General features: G+C 40.5%; 1 protein-coding gene across 1 annotated transcript in view; it reads right to left on the bottom strand.

The window, feature by feature from the left end:
- Positions 1-20896, bottom strand: part of LOC132433968 (cilia- and flagella-associated protein 54) — a 216771-nt gene extending 195875 nt beyond the window's left edge. The window contains exons 1-4 of the mRNA XM_060025420.1: positions 20407-20896; positions 18874-19017; positions 8502-8673; positions 3699-3757 (exon numbers count right to left, since the gene is read on the bottom strand). Coding sequence (XP_059881403.1) covers positions 3699-3757; positions 8502-8616 — 174 coding nt within the window. The 5' untranslated portion in view covers positions 8617-8673; positions 18874-19017; positions 20407-20896. The remainder of the gene's footprint in view (positions 1-3698; positions 3758-8501; positions 8674-18873; positions 19018-20406) is intronic.
- Between the last annotated feature and the right edge of the window lie 257 nt (positions 20897-21153).

Below are 21153 nucleotides of genomic sequence, written 5' to 3'. Positions count from 1 at the left end.
TCCAGGAAAAAGATCCCCAAGCACTTCTATACCTCCCAGGACTGCACTTCCCTTTCCCATCATGGTTGGTCTTCCACGGCTTTGCTCCAGGTTGCCAAAGTCCCTTTAAAGTGTGTAACTAGACCATAGTGAAAGGAAACTCCCCCTCCCTGGTTCTGGACACTATATCTCTACTAAGTTGGCCTGGGGTCGCTTTATGGCTGTTTTCGTTGCTGCTGCTGTCATTGTTTGCTGATTTTGCCACACAACTGATATGGAATTAACAGCCAGCAAAACTCTTGAATTCCTCGTATCTGCTGCACAGAAATCTTATTGTGGATTTTTACATTCAGGTTGTTGTATTTGGGGGGAGGTGGAATTAAACCATGTATAAATTCCCCCCCTTTATATCCACGTCTTTCCAAAGCTCTCAGGATTCCTGGTATTAGAAATTTCAAAGTAAAAATAGCATCAGTGAACAGCTGTTCACATGATGTTTGGGTTTGGCCTCAGACTTAGCATCAAAGACCCTAAATCACAGATTTTAGTGCCAGAAGGGACCTTAAAAGTAACCTAATCTGACTCCAAGAGACTAAACTGCTTGTAAGTGACAGAGCTGGGGCTGAAATTCAGGTCTCTTGATTCCCAAGTGCAGCAGGATTCTTCCCACTACACAGGGAAACTATGACAAAAAGGAGAAAAGCCATCATTCCACTTAGGGCTCTGAGAAACCATCATTCAGGTTTTAAAGATGAAATGCCATTTCCAAAAAAAAAAAAACCCTCTTAATTTGTAGCATTTTTTCTTGCCCCTGAATTATTTCTATTAATAAAAACTTGACGATTTCAGGAGGACTATTGTCTTCATTAAAAAAAAAAAAAGCAACTTTGAAAAACCATATTATAGGAGCCTAGCAAAAGCATGGTTCAGGTGTCAGGTAGGAAAAACACACACACAATTAATCAGCTGAGCCACAGGATGGCACTGCAGCGTCATTTATATCAACTCATACCCTTTGAGGGAAAACACTGAGAAGCATTTCAAAGTCTGGACTTGAAGTTTATGTAACCATATGTGGACTGATCTAACAACCACTGTTCAAGCCACACACTTTACCAAACTATTTCAGTTTGGTAAATAGGGAAACCAGAAATCAACATTTTCTTAGAATAAATAGATTCTACTGAATTCTTTAATGTTTGCTGAGTACTATACTACAGTTGTAAATGCCTCAGAAGAAACTACAGCTTTTACCATAAAGGAAAGCAAACTGTCTCTTGTCTTTAGGGAAAGAGGCTTAGAGAACTGCCCTCCCTCCATTCGCTAAGCTTATGCTGGTGACCTGCCTCAGCACAAAAGTGCTTCCCATTCGGGGAAAAGCCCTGGCCAGTCTTGGTCTTCAGGATGCCTTCAGTCATGTCAGAAAATATTTCAACATTATATCAGGAGCTCCCACACAACTCCTCCATTTGCAGAGATGAACCAAAATACGGTGGGTCATGGGATACGCCAACAGACACGCCTTATTCTAATGGTGTTGAGAGGCAGTACAGGGTGGCATTGGCTCTGGCCTCCCACTACATCTCTAACTAGATGTGTGACCTTGAGCGAATTAACCTTTCTAAGCCTCAGCTTCCTCGTCTATAAGATAAAGGTAATGATGGCACCTTCTCAAAGTGCTGGTGTGAGGATTAAATGAGATAATATGTGAAAGCGCTTAGAAGCATACTATAGAGATGATAAGCATTCACTCGACAAAGGACAGTGATGGTGGTGGGATCCACCTCATAAGACTATTATGGCATTATTGTGTATGCAAAGCCCTTCGCACAGTACCTAACACAGAGTAGGGATTCAATAATAATAACAAATGGTAATCATAATTCCCAGCTCCTATAGGAATAGGACTTTAGATTGCTCTGGGGTGACATCAAGAAAAGCCTAAGGATTCCACATCTGTTTCTCCTTCTGTCTTTTGCTATAACAGACTTGAACTCTAAAGTAGCTACAGAATCAGGAGGATTCAGACGTGGCTGGACTGCCAAGGGCTTGTCCCCATTTAATGGACCCATCGAGCCCATTTATAGTCTCAGCTCAGGAATCAACTCGTCAGCTGAGGGTCTGTGAATTTCAGGGTGGAAATTAATTTCCCTGAAACTTATTATACTGAACAAACTGAAAGAATTTCACCCTGATCTGAAAGTGCCAACTGTACAGCCACCCACCACCCCCAAATTCTTGCATTCCTCACTCCCCCACTCCCATCCCACAAGATTGGGACACAGAACGATCCTCCTTCAGGCCTTCCTTATTTTGTCAGCGAGAAACTCAAGTTATATGAGGGGGAAAGAAGATGTCTTACAAAGCGTATAAATAAGAAATTATTTTAAGATGACTATCATGTTAAATTAAAATTCTCTCAGCATTAACAAGTACAAACACTAACAGTTAAATGTTGGCACAGACATCTCTGCCCTTCAAAGTTCTGCCAGACAAATGCTATAAGCAGACCAAACTACGATGGCTCCACGGAGCAGTATTTGTTGCTACAGCAAGTGCAATATAGGAGATTGCAAATTCTTTTTAGGAAATCATCTGGAACCGGATAGAGAATCGTTGGAATAGTCTGTAGGCCAAATTTACATTATACATGGGACAGTCTCCCCTCATTTTAAGTCACACTCAAAAAGCTGGCAGAGAGTTTGTTCAAGTCACTGTCAGTAATAGAGCTTTTAAATGCAAGGAACAAAACAGAGAGAGAACACCCAATTAATGTTATCCATTAAGCATGCAAATATCTTTGCTTCTATCTATTTTTTAAGCATTGTCAACTTTTAAGATACTTGGCTGTGTTTTGAGGAAATAAGGAAAAAATATCTGTCCCGAGCGTTAGAATATTCAGAGCAAGGTTTTGCATGCAACTGAGAAGACTAAAGTAGTAGTGTTGCAAATGCCAGAAAGAACTCAAGTATGGTCTCAAGGAGAGTGTATTCCCTTCTTGGCCTACATTCCAATGACTGGACAGTGAACACAGGGAATAAATATGTCTCCTGCAGACAGAAGTGCTACCAACATGGTAAGGAAGTCAACAGAAGTGTCAGCCACTTCCTCAAGCTGAAACCAAGCAGTAAGTACTGGTCAGTGAGAATCTTACTGTAAAACAAAGTCAGCTCAAAACTGGGACATAGTTTAAGAGTTTGTTCACCCAACTAGTGTCTGGACCATAAGTACAGTCCAGCTCTTCGAGCAAAATGCAGTCCAAGCTCCATAACAAGACATAAACAGGCTAACCATAGTTTATCACCCAAACCAGTACATTTTTAAAAGTGAAAGTAGGCACTATTAATACTTACTCCAGGACAACAGGCATAAAACAGGACTGTCTTGGGCAAGCTAGAATGGATGGCCACCCTCCCTAGAGATATAGTTATCAGATGGATGTTCAGTAACGTATTGACAAGTTATGACTAATTTGAGAGACTGAAGGGCACTGGAGAAATACCTATCAATTTTAGAAATTCTTTCTTCTCATTAATACTTTATTGTCTACATTTTTACATGATTATATTAAAGGAAAACTAAAAACAGTAAACCTATGTAAATTCACTAAATTTTGTTATATTACTCACAAATTTTCTTTGTTTAGTATGCAATGCTAACAAAAGTCTTAAGAAAACCAGGAATTACAGGGGAAGATATTTTGTCAGTAAATTCCATACCTTAGAAGAGTGACCTATGATCATCAGTTTTCTGCAAATGGTGTAAATGTAAATGGTACCTAGATGGAGAAAAAGATTAACATGTTTTACAGTCAAATGATGAAATTTTACATTCCAATTTCTGCAGTTTAAGTTGGTAGCTCCCAAAACAAGTGATTTTCTCTTGAGAAAATCTGATACTGGCCAGAGAGTTATAATCATTATAAACTTTTTGTAACTTGTAGCCAAATTACTGAAAGAACTAATATGACCATATTTTAAATATGTTGAAACAGGAAGCTTTTAGTCTCTTTTTTTTTTTTTTTTTTTTTTTGTGGTACGCAGGCCTCTCACTATTGTGGCCTCTCCCGTTGCGGAGCACAGGCTCCGGACGCGCAGGCTCAGCTGCCATGGCTCACGGGCCCAGCCGCTCCACGGCATGTGGGATCTTCCCGGACCGGGGCACGAACCCGTGTCCCCTGCATCGGCAGGCGGACTCTCAACCACTGCGCCACCAGGGAAGCACCTCTTTTAGTCTCATTTTAAAGGCAGTTTAAGTTTTGAAATATATTGAACAAAAGAGCATTTTAGTAGCATAATTTATGTACTTTGTGGTTTTATTAATTCACATAAAATGTTATGGATTCCCATGGTTTCCTCACAGTTGAAAAACTGAAGATTTATCTCCAAATAAGACTAGAATACACATTTAATCAGATGGCACACAATACGCAAGAAGGAAACTCATAATTTAAAACTCATAATGCATAAAAGGTTGTATTATATTCATTCACTGTCTCATATAATATTTACCCCATTATTAAGGTACGTCCCATAAGCACTCTAATGAAAAACGCCATTTCCGGCTCCTATTTAGGATCATTCAAGTATGATTTTGTTTTAAAATCAAGCCACTAATTAAATGAGGATAGAAGACTATTTTATGGCAGCATTTGGAGGACGAGTGGGGAATGACATCACCATATATCCTTCTGTATACAAAGGACATTATCAGGCTATAAACATAACCCAAAAAACAGTATAATACCATGCTTTAAAAAGGCATGTAATTATAATGACAATCAATCTAAATATTTTCTATAAAATATCTCATCTAAAATTCATAACCACCAAAATTCAACAATTCCAAATCCTATGTTCACGTTTAAACTTTAAAAGCTTCTGAGAAAACACCATCTGCTCCAAAACACACATCCCTTGATTAAAATACATCTGCAAGCATAATAAACATTACACAAATCAGTGACCAAAAAGTACTGAATAGAATCTTAAACACTTAAAGTACCATAAAGTTCACAGAGAATACAAGTCCCCCACATTCTTAGTGTGCCTGCTCCCATGACAGAGAGTTGTTTATCTCATGTAAGATCCACTGGGGGAAAAAACCACTCAGCTAGTAAGAGCTCAAGCTCCGCATTCTCATCTCGACTTGGCTCTGTTGACCCAACTGTGTAACTGTGTTTTCAGGGGGAAAAAAAAAAAAGTCACCAAGTGAGGATATGCATAGGCAACACATGACTCTCCACAAAACACGTGATTCAGGTGTAAGCCAGAAGCCCAAACATTCAGCAATGGGAGCTGCGGGATTTCAGAAAGCCCCACGAGACCGCCCTCAAGAATAACAAGGGCCCTCTGTATTTCAAAGATGTGCCTTTAACCTTTGCAGCCCTAGTGCACCCTGACTATAACAGAATCCTTCTCTGATGGTTCAGGATCTTGGCCTGGCTCACAGATTCCACGGCAGGAGCCTGATGGAGAGAGTACATGGTACAAAACGGAGCACAGACTAAACCTTTACGTTCTCAGGCTATCTTTGTGAGTTGGTTTGATTTTTAACCAAATCCCTAATACGGAGTTTATTGCCTTGTCACGTGACTCCTTTTCATCTAAGATAGCCACCACCAAAATAATCTTGACTATTTGAGGGTTCAAATGAGTTGGGTTCAGGTTAGTTGAGATGTCAGATGTTATCCAACATTCATTTACCCAGTTAGATTTTGTGAAAGAACGAAGACTGGTTAAATGTCTTAAAAACAAGGGTGTGTGTGTATAATAGTCAATTAAAAGAGTGTTAACGTCTAACTGGAAAGGTCAAATGTATTTTGAGAAACCGACTGCAGGTCAATTTATTTTTTCGTGACTTAAATTCCAAAGTTTTAAAACTACAAGCTCTTTGCACTTGTTAATCTCCCAGTTGGAATGCCCTTCCCCCAAACACCCAGATGTCTCAGTCAGGTGTTTACTCCAACGGCATCTCATCTCAGGTGAGGCCTACCATGACCATTCCACTTAAAACTGCTGCCCGGGACTTCCCCGGTGGCGCAGTGGTTAAGAATCTGCCTGCCAATGCAGGGGACATGGGTTCGAGCCCTGGTGTGGGAACATCCTACATGCTGCGGAGCAACTAAGCCTGTGCACCACAACTACTGAGCCTGAGCTCTAGAGCCCGCGAGCCACAACTACTGAACCCTCATGCCACAACTACTGAAGCCCGTGTGCCTAGAGCCCGTGCTCCACAACAAGAGAAGCCACTGCAATGAGAAGCCCGCGCACCACCACAGAGTAGCCCCCACTCACCCCAACTAGAGAAGGCCTGTGCGCAGCAACGAAGACCCAATGCAGCCAAAAAAATTAAAATAAAATAAATAATAATAAATAAATAATAAAATAAAATAAATTTTTTTAAAAAATAAAATAAACTTGCAGCCCAGCCCCAGCCCAGCCTAACCCCTTTCTCGGCTCTACTTTCCTCCATAGCACTCATCACCATCTGATACATCACTTAGTCTTGACTTGTTCATCATCTCCCTGAAACATTATGTAAGCATGAGAACAGGGTTTTTGTCTGTCGTCCACTACTGTATCCCTAGCATCTAGAACAATGCCTGGCACTTAATAAGTTTGAGATGAATTAACTAAAACAGGAACAGCAGTTAATGACACTAAGTATATATATCTCCCACAATCCAGGAGCCTCACTCCCGGGCATAAGTCCCAGAAAACTCTCACACAGGTCTATAAAAGGACAGACGCAAGGATATTCACTGCAGAATTATTTGTGCAGTTAGAGAGGCAGGGCAAACCAGGTACCCATCCCTACGGGTGCAGAGCTATCTGCCAAATACAATTCAGCAGGCAGAGTTAACAAACTAGGTTTACATATAGCAACACAGCTAGATTCTAAAACCATAGTGCTGAGCTGAAAACTATTTAGGAAACAGGATAAAATCTAGAACACGATTTCATATGTATAAGGAAAAAGCACACACCAGAAAAAGGATGTAGAAGATACAGAAATCGTTCAGCCTTTTTTTTTTTTAAGAATATTGGGGGGTTTTGTGTGTGATCTGAAAAGGGTTTCAGACAGGTGCATCATTTCCACCTTTCAAGCAAAGCCTGACTGCAGGGCCCAACCCTCAGGCCTATCACTCCTTCCTGAGTACAGAAGCTCTGCCTGTTCAATCCCTGCCAAGATGTGTGAGCAATCCAGGTGCAGAGACAGCCGTGGCAACTCTGAGGATGAGGAGGCCCAAAAGCTTAACAATCACTGGACTGAAAAATGTCTTCCAGAGTCAGCCTTACCTCTGGTAGCAAATGTAAGGTCTAATTACAATCAAAATGTCAAATGATTTGGGGAGATCAAGGAAGTAAAAGGCTAGGAAATGTACTGTCAGTTGCCATGGATGAGAGAAAATCCAATATGTTTTCTTCCAGGTTATTTTGCCCTGGTCTTAGGCACACAGAACACACTGTTATTACTTTTCTTTCAGGAATATGTCATCCAGAAAACAATACTGTAGGCGACTCATCAGGCGACTCATCGTAACTTCAAATTGTAACTTTAAAGAGAATTTTAGTTGAATTTAAATTGTAAGTCTTAAAAGGAAAAAACAAATGCTACATTTCGACAGATAAGATTCATTTCATGAGACATATATAATACATATATAATGCATATACCTGTACATATGTGTATCTGTACGATGCATATATATGTATGTAAATACACTATACACATACATACATGCACGTTCTCAGAGCTCCTCACTCAAAATCAAGCAGGACAAGAAGGCTGATGCACAGGAAGCCCTGGTCATTGGCCAAGTATTCATGGAGAGGACCAATAAATGCATGATGCTTAGAAACGATCTAACCTGTCCTCCGATCCTTCCCCATTTATATTTACTTACTAACTGTGGTCCCTATTTTGTATATATGTGAAACTGATTATCCCCACAGCCTCTGACCCTCCCTTGAGCAGAAAACCCACAGACATGCTGTATAAGTCCCTGCTCATAAGGACAAACTGAAATATAATAAAAATGTAAAAAAGCCCGCAAGTATCCTATTAGGAAATAACATCTTTATTAAATTGCTTTATAAGAGTGTGTTAGTTTCTGCTTTATAACAAAGTGAATCAGTTCTATATATACATATGTCCCCATATCTCTTCCCTCTTGCGTCTGCCTCCCCCCTCCCACCCTCCCTATCCCACCCCTCTAGGTGGTCACAAAGCACCGAGCTGATCTCCCTGTGCTATGCGGCTGCTTCCCACTAGCTATCTATTTTACGTTTGGTAGTGTATATATGCCCATGCCACTCTCTCACTTTGTCACAGCTTACCCTTCCCCCTCCCCATGTCCTCAAGTCCATTCTCTAGTAGGTCTGCATCTTTATTCCTGTCTTGCCCCTAAGAGGAAATGAACATGTTTTAAATCACAAGGTAATCAAGTCACCGTCAAACTTAGTATTTAAATACCTTTCTGAATGACACAATGAAAAATAAAAGACACTGACATATACCATTGAATATAATCCAGCAAAGTTGCTCCTGTGGCAAAGCCACCTGCATGATGAGCCTTAAGGAGGACAAGATATGGAGACACCGGGCCACAGATTCTTTATTCTGCAGGTTCATGTCACTGTCACAGACCAGCTGGTAGTTGCAAATATTTCTGCCACTTAAAGCATGAAACTGAAACACATGAGGAAAAGAAAAAGAATATAAATAACGTTTATGCAACTTAGGAAAGCACTTCTTAAAATGTACAAAACTAAAATGGAAACGATTCTTCTTAACTGATTCAATAAATTAGTAGAGGTCAATAGACTGAATGTGTCCTCCCAAAATTTATATGTTGCAACCTCGCCGTCTGCCATATGGGGACACAGGGGGAATCAGGCCCTTATCAGACACTGAATTTTCCAGCACCCTGATCGTGCATTTCCCAGTCTCCAGAACTGTGAGCAATAAATGTTGTTTAAGCCATCCAATCTCTGGATTTTTGTTACAGCAGCCTTATTGGACTAACATATGGAAAGAAACACAGTAAAATAGGTTTCTTCAAAGCATTCATTTAGTTAAGATCACCTTTCCTTAGTCAAAAAAATTTTCAAAAGCAAAAAAAAAGTACAAAATCCTACTTCCAAGAATATAGAATTGAATCAATTTTTGTAAAGCCCCACAATGGCATGTTAACATATTAATTCAGATGTAATTATTACCATTTACACAATTCCTTCAGCAAATGTTTGCTGACCACCTGTTTGCCACACACTAAGCAACAGGGAGTCAAAGATGAGGAAGACAAGGCTCTTGACAGAGGGAAAAGTGTTCCAGGCACACACAGTGTTAGGAATGCTTGAGGTGCTTGCTGTGGTCACTGATTTGAAAGTCTTTTTTAAAGTTGGATGAGAAGGTTTAAGATAAATTAGGCTATAGAGGTGGTCCATGGTCAAAACATGGAGAGCTTCCACACCATTGCAAGGAATATGGACTACGGCAAAAGGGCAAATCCAAAGAGCAATGGAGTACAATTATTTGATTTACACTTTAGAAATTAATTCTGACAAAAGTGTGAAAGATGCAAAGCAGATGGAAGACAAAGCTACATGCAGGAGCTAGGAGAGATCAAAGGCCTCTGAGGTTGTCCTGAGAAACCATAATTCAAGAAGAGTCATGTACCACAATGTTCATTGCAGCTCTATTTACAATAGCCAGGACATGGAAGCAACCTAAGTGTCCACTGACAGATGAATGGATAAAGAAGATGTGGCACTTATATACAATGGAATATTACTCAGCCATAAAAAGAAACGAAATTGAGTTATTTGTAGTGAGGTGGATGGACCTAGGGTCTGTCATACAGAGTGAAGTAAGTCAGAAAGAGAAAAACAAATACTGTATGCTAACACATATATATGGAATCTAAGAAAAAAAAAAAAAGGTCATGAAGAACCCAGGGGTAAGACGGGACTAAAGACACAGACCTACTAGAAAATGGACTTGAGGATACGGGGAGGGGGAAGGGTAAGCTGGGACAAAGTGAGAGAGTGGCATGGGCATATATACACTACCAAACGTAAAACAGATAGCTAGTGGGAAGCAGCCGCATAGCACAGGGAGATCAGCTCGGTGCTTTGTGACCACCTAGAGGGGTGGGATAGGTAGGGTGGGAGGGAGGCAGACACAAGAGGGAAGAGATACGGGCATATATGTATATATATAACTGATTCACTTTGTTATAAAGCAGAAACTAACACACCACTGTAAAGCAATTATACTCCAATAAAGATGTTAAAAAAAAAAAAAAAAAGAGCCCTGAAATGGAGCTCTGAAAGGGGGGATAAAAAGAATGGGAAAATTTAAGCCTTGCCTGAGGCAGTGGGGTTTAGTGAACAATCAGAAATGAGAGGTAAGAGTCCTCTCCCTGGGATCTGACCTCCAAAGCCCCGACCCGCCCAGGTGGGTGAGCAGACAAGCCTCTCAGCCTGCTGTGTGCTCAGGGTCTCGGTGCTCTGGCCGGGTATCAGGCCTGAGCCTCTGAGGTGGGAGAGCCAAGTTCAGGACACTGGTCCACCAGAGACCTCCCAGCCTCATGTAATAACAAACGGTGAGAAAGCTCTCTCAGAGATTTCCATCTCAATGCTAAGATGCAGCTTCACTCAATGACCAGCAAGCTGCAGGGCTGGACACCCCATGGTAAACAACTAGCAAGACAGGAACACAACCCCACCCATTAGCAGAGAGGCTGCCTAAAATCATAATAAGGTCACAGATACCCCAAAACACACCACCAGACACGGTCCTGCCCACCAGAAAGACAAGATCCAGCCTCATCCACCAGAACACAGGCACCAGTCCCCTCCAACGGGAAGCCTACAAAACCCACTGAACCAACCTTACCCACTGGGGGCAGACACCAAAAACAACAGGAACTATGAACCTGCAGCCTGTGAAAAGGAGACACCAAACACAGTAAGATAAGCAAAATGAGAAGACAGAGAAATACCCAGCAGATGAAGGAGCAAGGTAAAAACCCACCAGACCAAACAAATGAAGAGGAAATAGGCAGCCTACCTGAAAAAGAATTCAGAGTAATGAGAGTAAAGATGATCCAAAATCTTGGAAATAGAATCAGGAAAATACAAGAAATGTTTAACAAGGATCTAGAGGAACTAAACAGCAAACAAACAATGACGAACAACACAATAAATGAAATTAAAAATTCTCTAGAAGGAATCAATAGCAGAATAACTGAGGCAGAAGAACAGATAAGTGACCTGGAAGATAAAATAATGGAAATAACTACTGCAGAGCAGAATAAAGAAAAAAAGAATGAAAAGAATTGAGGACAGGCTCAGAGACCTCTGTGACAACATTAAAGGCACCAACATTTGAATTATATGGCTCCCAGAAGAAAAAGAGAAAAAGAAAGGGACTGATAAAATATTTGAAGAGATTACAGTTGAAACTTCCCTAATATGGGAAAGGAAATAGTTAAACAAGTCCAGGAAGCACAGAGAGTCCCATACAGGACAAATCCAAGGAGAAACACACCAAGACACATATTAATCAACCTATCAAAAATTAAATACAAAGAAAAAATATTAAAAGCAGCAAGGGAAAAGCAACAAATAACATACAAGGGAATCCCCATAAGGTTAACAGTTGATCTTTCAGCAGAAACTCTACAAGCCAGAAGGGACTGGCAGGGCATATTTAAAGTGATGAAAGGGAAAAACCTACAACCAAGATTACTCTACCCAGCAAGGATCTCATTCAGATTCAACAGAGAAATTAAAATCTTTACAGACAAGCAAAAGCTAAGAGAATTCAGCACCACCAAACCAGCTTCACAACAAATGCTAAAGGAACTTCTCTAGGCAGGAAACACAAGAAAAGGAAAAGACCTACAAAAACAAACCCAAAACAATTAAGAAAATGGTAACAGGAACATACATATCGATAAATACCTTAAATGTAAATGGAATATATGCTCCAACCAAAAGACATAGACTGGCTGAATGGATACAAAAACAAGACCCGTATATATGCTGTCTACAAGAGACCCACTTCAGACCTAGGGACACATACAGACTGAAAGTGAGGGGATGGAAAAAGATATTCCATGCAAATGGAAATCAAAAGAAAGCTGGAGTAGCAATTCTCATATCAGACAAAATAGACTTTAAAATAAAGACTATTACAAGGGACAAAGAAGGACACTACATAATGATCATGGGATCAATTCAAGAAGAAGATGTAACAACTATAATGTTTATGCACCCAACGTAAGAGCACCTCAATACACAAGGCAAATGCTAACAGCCATTAAAATGGATATCGACAGGGGTTTCCCTGGTGGCGCAGTGGTTGCGAGTCCACCTGCCGATGTAGGGGACACAGGTTCGTGCCCCGGTCTGGGAAGATCCCACATGCCACGGAGCAGCTAGGCCCATGAGCCATGGCTGCTGAGCCTGCACGTCCAGAGCCTATGCTCTGCAACGGGAGAGGCCACAACAGTGAGAGGCCTGCATACCACAAAAAAAAAAAAAAAAGGGATATTGACAGCAACTCAATCATAGTAGGGGACTTTAAAACCCCACTTTCACCAATGGACAGATCATCCAAAATGAAAATAAATAAGGAAACACAAGCTTTAAATGATACATTGAACAAGATGGACTTAATTGATATTTATTTAACACATTCCACCCAAAAACAACAGAATACACTTCTCAAGTGCTCATGGAACATTCTTCAGGATAGATCATATCTTGGGTCTCAAATCAAGCCTTGGTAAATTTAAGAAAACAGAAATCGTATCAAGTATCTTTTCTGACAATGCTATGAGACTAGATATCAATTACAGGAAAAAATCTGTAAAAAATATAAACACATGGAGGCTAAACAATACACTACTAAATAACCAAGAGATCACTGAATAAATCAAAGAGGAAATTAAAAAATACCTAGAAACAAATGACAATGAAAACACGACGACCCAAAACCTATGGAATGCAACAAAAACAGTTCTAAGAGGGAAGTTTATAGCAATACAATCCTACCTCAAGAAACAACAAACATCTCACATAAACAACCTAACCTTACACCTAAAGCAATTAGAGAAAGAAGAACAAAACACCCCAAAGTTAGCAGAAGGAAAGAAATCATAAAGATCAGATCAGAAATAAATAAAAAAGAAATGAAGGAAACAATAGCAAAGATCAATAAAACTAAAAGCTGGTTCTTTGAGAAGATATACGAAATTGATAAACTGTTAGCCAGACTCATCAAGAAAAAAAGGGAGAAGACTCAATTCATCAGAATTAGAAATGAAAAAGGAGAAGTAACAATTGACACTGCAGAAATACAAAGGATTATGAGATTATTACAAGCAACTATATGCCAATAAAAGGGACAAGGAATGGAAGTAATGCACAAATTCTTAGAAAAGCACAACCTCCCAAGACTGAACCAGGAAGAAATAGACAATATAAACAGACCAATTACAAGCACTGAAATTGAAACTGTGATTAAAAATCTTCCAACAGGGCTTCCCTGGTGGCACAGTGGTTGAGAATCCGCCTGCCAATGCAGGGGACACGGGTTCGTGCCCTGGACCAGGAAGATCCCACGTGCCACGGAGCAGCTGGGCCCATGAGCCATGCCCGTTGGGCCTGAGCGTCCGGAGCCTGTGCTCCTTAACGGAAGAGGCCACAGCAGTGAGAGGCCCGTGTACCACAAAAAAAAAAAGAAAAAAAAATCTTCCAACAAACAAAAGCCCAGGACCAGATGGCTTCACAGGCGAATTCTTTCAAACATTTAGAGAAGAGCTAACACCTATCCTTCTCAAACTCTTCCAAAATATAGCAGAGGGAGGAACACTCCCAAACTCATTCTACGAGGCCACCATCACCCTGATGCCAAAACCAGACAAAGATGTCACAAAAAAAGAAAACTACAGGCAAATATCACTGATGAACATAGATGCAAAAATTCTCAACAAAATACTAGCAAAGAGAATCCAACAGCACATTAAAAGGATCATACAGCATGATCAAGTGGGGTTTATCCCAGGAATGCAAGGATTCTTCAATATACGCAAATCAATGAATGTGATACACCATATTAACAAACTGAAGGAGAAAAACCATACGATCGTCTCAACAGATGCAGAAAAAACTTGACAAAATTCAACATGCACTTATGATAAAAACTCTCCAGAAAGTAGGCACAGCAGGAACTTACCTCAACATAATAAAGGCCATATATGATCAACCCACAGACAACATTATTCTCCATGGTGAAAAACTGAAACCATTTCCACTAAGATCAGGAACAAGACAAGGTTGCCCACTCTCACCACTATTATTCAACATAGTTTTGGAAGTTTTAGCCACAGCAATCAGAGAAGAACAAGAAATAAAAAGAATCTAAATCAGAAAAGAAGTAAAGCTGTTACTGTTTGCAAATGACATGATACTATATATAGAGAGAATCCCAAAGATGCTACCAGAAAACTACTAGAGCTAATCAATGAATTTGGTAAAGTAGCAGGACATAAAATTAATGCACAAAATTCTCTTGCATTCCTATACACTAATGATGAAAAATTTGAAAGAGAAATTGAGGAAACACTCCCATTTACCGTTGCAACAAAAAAAATAAAATACCTAGGAGTAAACCTACCTAAGGAGACAAAAGACCTGCATGCAGAAAACTATAAGACACTGATGAAAGAAATTAAAACTGATACAAAGAGATGGAGAGATATACCATGCTCTTGGATTGGAAGAATCAACACTGTGAAAATGACTATACTACCCAAAGCCATCTACAGATTCAATGCAATCCCTATCAAACTACCAATGGCATTTTTCACAGAAATAGAACAAAAAATTTCACAATTTGTATGGAAACATAAAAGACCCTTAACAGCCTAAGTAATCTTGAGAAAGCAAAACAGAGCTGGAGGAATCAGTCTTCCTGACTTCAGACTATACTACAAAGCTACAGTAATCAAGACAGTATGGTAGTGGCACAAAAACAGAAATATACATCAATGGAACAGGATAGAAAGCCCAAAGATAGACTCACACACATATGGTCACCTTATCTTTGATAAAGGAAGCAAGAATATACAATGGAGAAAGAAGTCAGCCTCTTCAGTAAGTGGTGCTGGGAAAACTGTACAGCTACATACAAAAGAATGAAATTGGAACACTCCCTAACACCATACACAAAAATAAACTCGAAATGGATTAAAGACCTAAACGTGAAGCCAGACCCCATAAAACTCTTAGTGGAAAACATAGGCAGAACACTCTATGACATACATCACAGAAAGATCCTTTTTGACCCACCTCCTGGAGAAATGGAAATAAATACAAAAATAAACAAATGGGACCTAATGAAACTTAAAAGCTTTTGCACAGCAAAGGAAACCATAAACAAGACCAAAAGACAACCCTCAGAATGGGAGAAAATATTTGCAAACAAAGCAACTGACAAAGGATTAATCTCCAAAGTATACAGGCAGCTCATGCAGCTCAATATCAAAGAAACAAACAACCCAATCCAAAAATGGGCAGAGGACCTAAATAGACATTTCTCCAAAGAAGATATACAGATTGCCAACAAACACATGAAAGGATGCTCAACATCACTAATCATGAGAGAAATGCAAATCAAAACTACAGTGAGGTATCACCTCACACCAGTCAGAATGGCCAGCATCAAAAAATCTACAAACAGGGCTTCCCTGGTGGCGCAGTGGTTGAGAGTCTGCCTGCCGATGCAGGAGACACAGGTTCGTGCCCCGGTCCGGGAAGATCCCACATGCTGCGGAGCGGCTGGGCCTGTGAGCCATGGCCACTGAGCCTGCATGTCCAGAGCCTGTGCTCCGCAACGGGAGAGGCCACAACAGTGAGAGGCCCACATACCCTCCCAAAAAAAAAAAAAAAATCTACAAACAATAAATGCTGGAGAGGGTGTGGAGAAAAGGGAACCCTCTTGCACTGTTGGTGGGAATGTAAATTGATACAGCCACTATGGAGAACAGTATGATGGTTCCTTAAAAAACTAAAAATAGAACTACCATATGACCCAGCAATCCCACTACCGGGCATATACCCTGAAAAAACCATAATTCAAAAAGAGTCATATACCACAATGTTCACTGCAGCTCTATTTACAATAGCCAGGACATGGAAGCAACCTAAGTGTCCATCAACAGATGAATGGATAAAGAAGATGTGGCACATATATACAATGGAATATTACTCAGCCATAAAAAGAAACTAAATTATTTGTAGTGTGGTGGATGGACCTAGAGACTGTCATACAGAGTGAAGTAAGTCAGAAAGAGATAAAATACCATATGGTAACACATATACATGGAATCTAAAAAAAAAAAAAGAAAATGTTCTGAAGAACCTAGGGGCAGGACGGGAAAAAAGATGCAGACGTAGAGAATGGACTTGAGGACACGGAAGGGGGAAGGGTAAGCTGGGACAAAGTGAGAGAGTGGCATGGACATATATACACTACCTAATGTGAAATAGATAGCTAGTGGGAAGTAGCCACGTAGCACAGGGAGATCAGCTCGGTGCTTTGCGTCCACCTAGAGGGGTGGGATAGGGAGGGTGAGGCAGACACAAGAGGGAGGAGATATGGGAATATATGTTTATGTATAGCTGATTCACTTTATTATACAGCAGAAACTAACACACCATTGTAAAGCAATTATACTCCAATAAACATGTTAAAAAAAAGAAGTGGGAGGTAAAAGAGCAGAGTGGTCTGCAACAGTTTCCTGCTTGGGTTACTGGCTGGAGCCAATTATGGAAGAAAAAAAGATGAGTTCAGTTTTGGACACGACGAGTGTGAGATCTTTATGATGTTAACTGGATAGATGAGTTCAGAAGAGAGATTTTGGCTAGAGAATCATCAGTACTACTGGGAGTGGAGAGTCTTAGTAACACAAATGAGCCTTACTCTACCAGGCAGACTTCGTGCTTGGATACATGTAAGCTATTTCTAGCCACCATGTAGTTGGTTTCACAGCTAGGGAGGCTGAGTGGAAATGGAAGCAGAATAATTCAACAGTGTAAGAGAGAGATACGGAAGCCTGGATCAGGGTGATACAGGAGGGGCCTTAAAAATTCAAACTTTTCATTCCACACTCTTCCCAATGGGGCACTGAGATATTACAGTTTATAAGAAATATGGATTTGGTCATTCAGTTGGCCAAAATATATTTCTCATATGTATCTGGTTTTCATCCACAGTTCCTAGCTCTCCGAAAACCCTTGGAATTTCCTAAGTGTTAAGAGTGACAAAGATATGTTCTGCTATGTTCATGAGGTACTTTTGTAAAGTGCCTAAGGATGGAGGTTAGCTGCCTGTGGAGCCAACCATGTGATTAGAGGTTTAGCACTTTCAGTCCCAGCCCCTGACCTCCAGGGAAGGGGGGAGGGGCTGGAAGTTGAATCTATCACCAATGGCCAATGATGCAATCAATCATGCCTATGCTATGAATCCTCCATAAAAACCCAAAAGGATGGGGCTTGGGAAGCTTCCAGGGTGATGAACAGGTGGAGGTGCTGGGAGAGTGGTGTGTCTGCAGAGGCCACTGAAGCCCCGCACCCTTTCCCCACGCCTTGCTCTATGTATCTCTTCCCTCTGGCTGTTGCTGAGTTATATTATATCCTTTTATAATAAATCTGTAATCTAGTAAGTAAAATGTTTCCACGAGTTCTGTGAACCACTGCAGCAAATTATCCGGCCCAAGGAGGGGGTCGCGGGAACCTCTGATTTTATAGCCAGTCAGTCAGAATTACAGGTAATGACCTGAGCTTGCGACTGGCATCTGAAGTGGGAGGGGGTGGTTTTGTAAGACTGATCCCTTAACCTGTGGGATCTGACACTGTCTCTGGGTAGATAGTCAGAATAGAGTTGAACTGTAGGACATTCACCTGGTGTCCCAAGAATTACTTGTTGGTATCAGGATGCCCACCCGTCCCCGCCATACAATTTAAGCACCCACTCACATTGCGCAGTATCCTCATTCATGCACCTATGTCATAGGCAAACTGAATGTGCCTTCAAAGATGCTTGATCTTTTCTGCTTATTAAACCACATGTTGTTTCCAAGGCCTAGAATAATCATTAAATTTGGAATAACATAGCCTTGCAGTCAGACTGATTAGGGTTCAAACACCAGCTCTGCCCACTGCTTTAAGAGGGCTGGATTTCTCACTCTCCAATAAGCCTCAGTTTCTTCATCTGTAAAAGAGGCATAATAGTACCCGTCTCTTAGGACTGCAATGAGGCTGCAAGATAGCAATTCATATAATGCATTTAGAAGACTACCTAGCACATGGTAACTGCTCTACCAGTGACTCATTGGTAGCAATTAACATAATAATACTGGTATAGTAGAAAAAAGCATAAAATTTCTTTTGTATCAAAAGATCTGTTTCCTCTCCAGAGCCACTACTTATTATACTGTGTGATTAGCTTTCGTTTTCTCTCTTGTACAATAGGGATAATAACAGTATCTAACTCATAGAGTTATTGTGAGGATCCAATGTTTTCTAAAGTACTTTGTAGACTAAAAGCATTCTACCAATACGAGTTATAATAATAATAATAAATACTGTCTCCTGGATGAATAAGTGATTATAGGGACACAATCTCCAAAGCATCTTTACAAAATTTAATAAGTGCACTTTCTCATCCAGCACAGAAAATATTTATTAAGTAACTTACAGCACACAAGTAAATACCATGCTAAGCAAATGAAAGACATTTAGAAGCTGTCAAGTAAAGGACAGACTATTGCATAATCATAAATGGTAGCTATTTTAGCTACTGCTTTCATCTTACCGTATGCGCAGCACTTTTGTCTTCAAAGCCTTTTGGAAAAAAGACGCTTTTGAATTGGTTCACATCTGCTTTATTCTCGTCAAAGTTGATGCTGAACTGCTGAAGATATCTCCCATAGCACTGTAAAAGGGCCAATTTATATTCCTGAAATAAAAAGAGGATTTGATGAAGGTTTCAAAATATCCTTTTGCTTATCATTATTAAAATTCGGTAATATTCATATTATTCTTAATACTGTCAATGTTGATTATTACTATTACTGCTATTACTATCACCATGACACCATTATCACTACTATTTCCAAACACAAACTTAACATTGTGCTTGGCAATGCATGTGCATTATTTCATTTAATTCTCCTCACAACAAGCCAATTATGAGATGAGACCATCATGACCTCAAAGATGGGAATATTCACCAGGGCACTGTGTGTGGTAATAACCTGGATATACTCAAAAACCAAAGGTTTAACCTCAACAGATCATGGTAACCCACAAACTCAGTGAGAGAGGTAGAGGAGTTGTATAACCAGCCCTGCTTCTCTGATACCTCCTAAGCTCCAAAAAAGAAAGAGTAGGAGAGGGCAGAAAGGGAGGGACAAAAGCGGGAAGGAGGGAGAAAAGAAGGGAGGGAGAAAAAAGGAAGGAAGGAAAGAAAGGAGAAGAGAAAAATGCAGGGGATGAGCTGGCTCATCTGTCGACAGTCTCTTAAATTATATCAGGATGAATCAAAAAAGTCTAAGATGCTATGATGCTTGTTAGTTCTAATTCATGCTTACATTCCAATTACAAAGTCTGATGCCTCATTTCTGAAGCCCACGGGGCACAGTTGACCTGGAGAGTTTCAGGGCGGTGGATGTGAGCAGGGTTTTACATATGACTCAGCTGCAACCCTTTCTCTGCTTTCCTCCCCTGCAACTGTGTTTCCAGGAAAAGCAGCTGCCCTGGGTGTGAACTGCCTATTGGGTGACCTCGCCCCTCAGGAGGCACCACAGTCAAACGCTGTTTTGTTTCTATTTCTATTGACTTGTTTGTTACTTGCTCACTAATTAATTCTGAATCTTTTCGCTCTAACTTGATTCACGTAATGAATTCAAATCTAGGTTCAAAACAAGCGTGGTCCAACAAGATGAGTTCTACTGTAACTAAAATAAAACTAGATTCTAGAAACCAAAGTAACCACTCAACTTTGTTTCCAGGATTACAAATACCTTTACCGGCCCACTTTCCCATCACTGTAAAGTAGTTAAAACCTTTTCTTTGTTCCTCTAAGTAAATTTGTAAATATCTTACCTGAAATATTCTGAATCCTTAGCCACTATCCAACATCAACTTGCTTTATCAACCTGTAAAATGCTCCTTCTTCTTCCCTCCACCCACCTGGATACTCCTCAAACCACCCCAAACTGGGCTGTGTATCACCAGCTTCTTATTATGTTGAGAAGAAGCATAAAAAATAGGGGGGCAGGCCTCTAATTCTGGTCAAAACTATTATTCCACTTCACATGAATATAGCTTACAAGTTGGATCTCACCTGGGGCTTTTTTCTGTGGTTTTCCAAATTCCGTATGGTCCAATTACATGGAGCTAAGATGATTCTCTAATTTCGGCAGCAGAAAATATATCTTAGTGCTTCCTTATGAAAGTTCCTCCACATCTTAGCCTCTATTTGGTAACTTTCCCTCCCAGATCAAAAAGATTCAAGTCCAGAAAATAGAAATGGAGGAGGGAAATGAAGCTGAGAAACGGTAGATTGAGGAGACTTGAAACTGCCCCCACGGAGTTAACAGAAGCTCATGACAAACAGAAATTCGTAAGCTTGTCTTACAGAACAGATAAGGGAACGGCTTGGAAAGGAAGGAAAGAAAGAAGTTTGTGAACTACCTTCACTGATTAAGCCCGCTGTAGTTTTGTTTTTCCCTCTTTCTTTTTTCCTCTCTTAAATTACATAACTTCCCGGCTTCACTCAGGTCAGCCGTTTCACAGGAAGTTGAAGTCAGCTCTTGCCCACGGCGAGCCGGCTGGGACTGGTTGGGACCACCGACCCTAAAACTGGGCCTGCGCAGGTGTCCCTTGAATGGCCTTTTGACGTCAGAGGTTGGAAAACTCCGCCCTCCGGTCCTGCTAAAAGCCTCCATTTTGAATACACAGAAGCACGTAGCCCAGATGCACCTGCGCAGAACACCGACTACCTCACCATTTTCCCTACCGCCAGTCATCTTTCCCCGTGCCTAAAACCACTCTGCTTATATCTCGTAAATATCCCAACTCCCTCGCCTTA

The sequence above is a fragment of the Delphinus delphis genome, chromosome 11, assembly GCF_949987515.2.
Source record: "Delphinus delphis chromosome 11, mDelDel1.2, whole genome shotgun sequence".
Taxonomy (NCBI): domain Eukaryota; kingdom Metazoa; phylum Chordata; class Mammalia; order Artiodactyla; family Delphinidae; genus Delphinus; species Delphinus delphis.
Note: the sequence above shows the minus strand (reverse complement) of the source record. Positions and strands in the feature narration are given on the sequence as shown.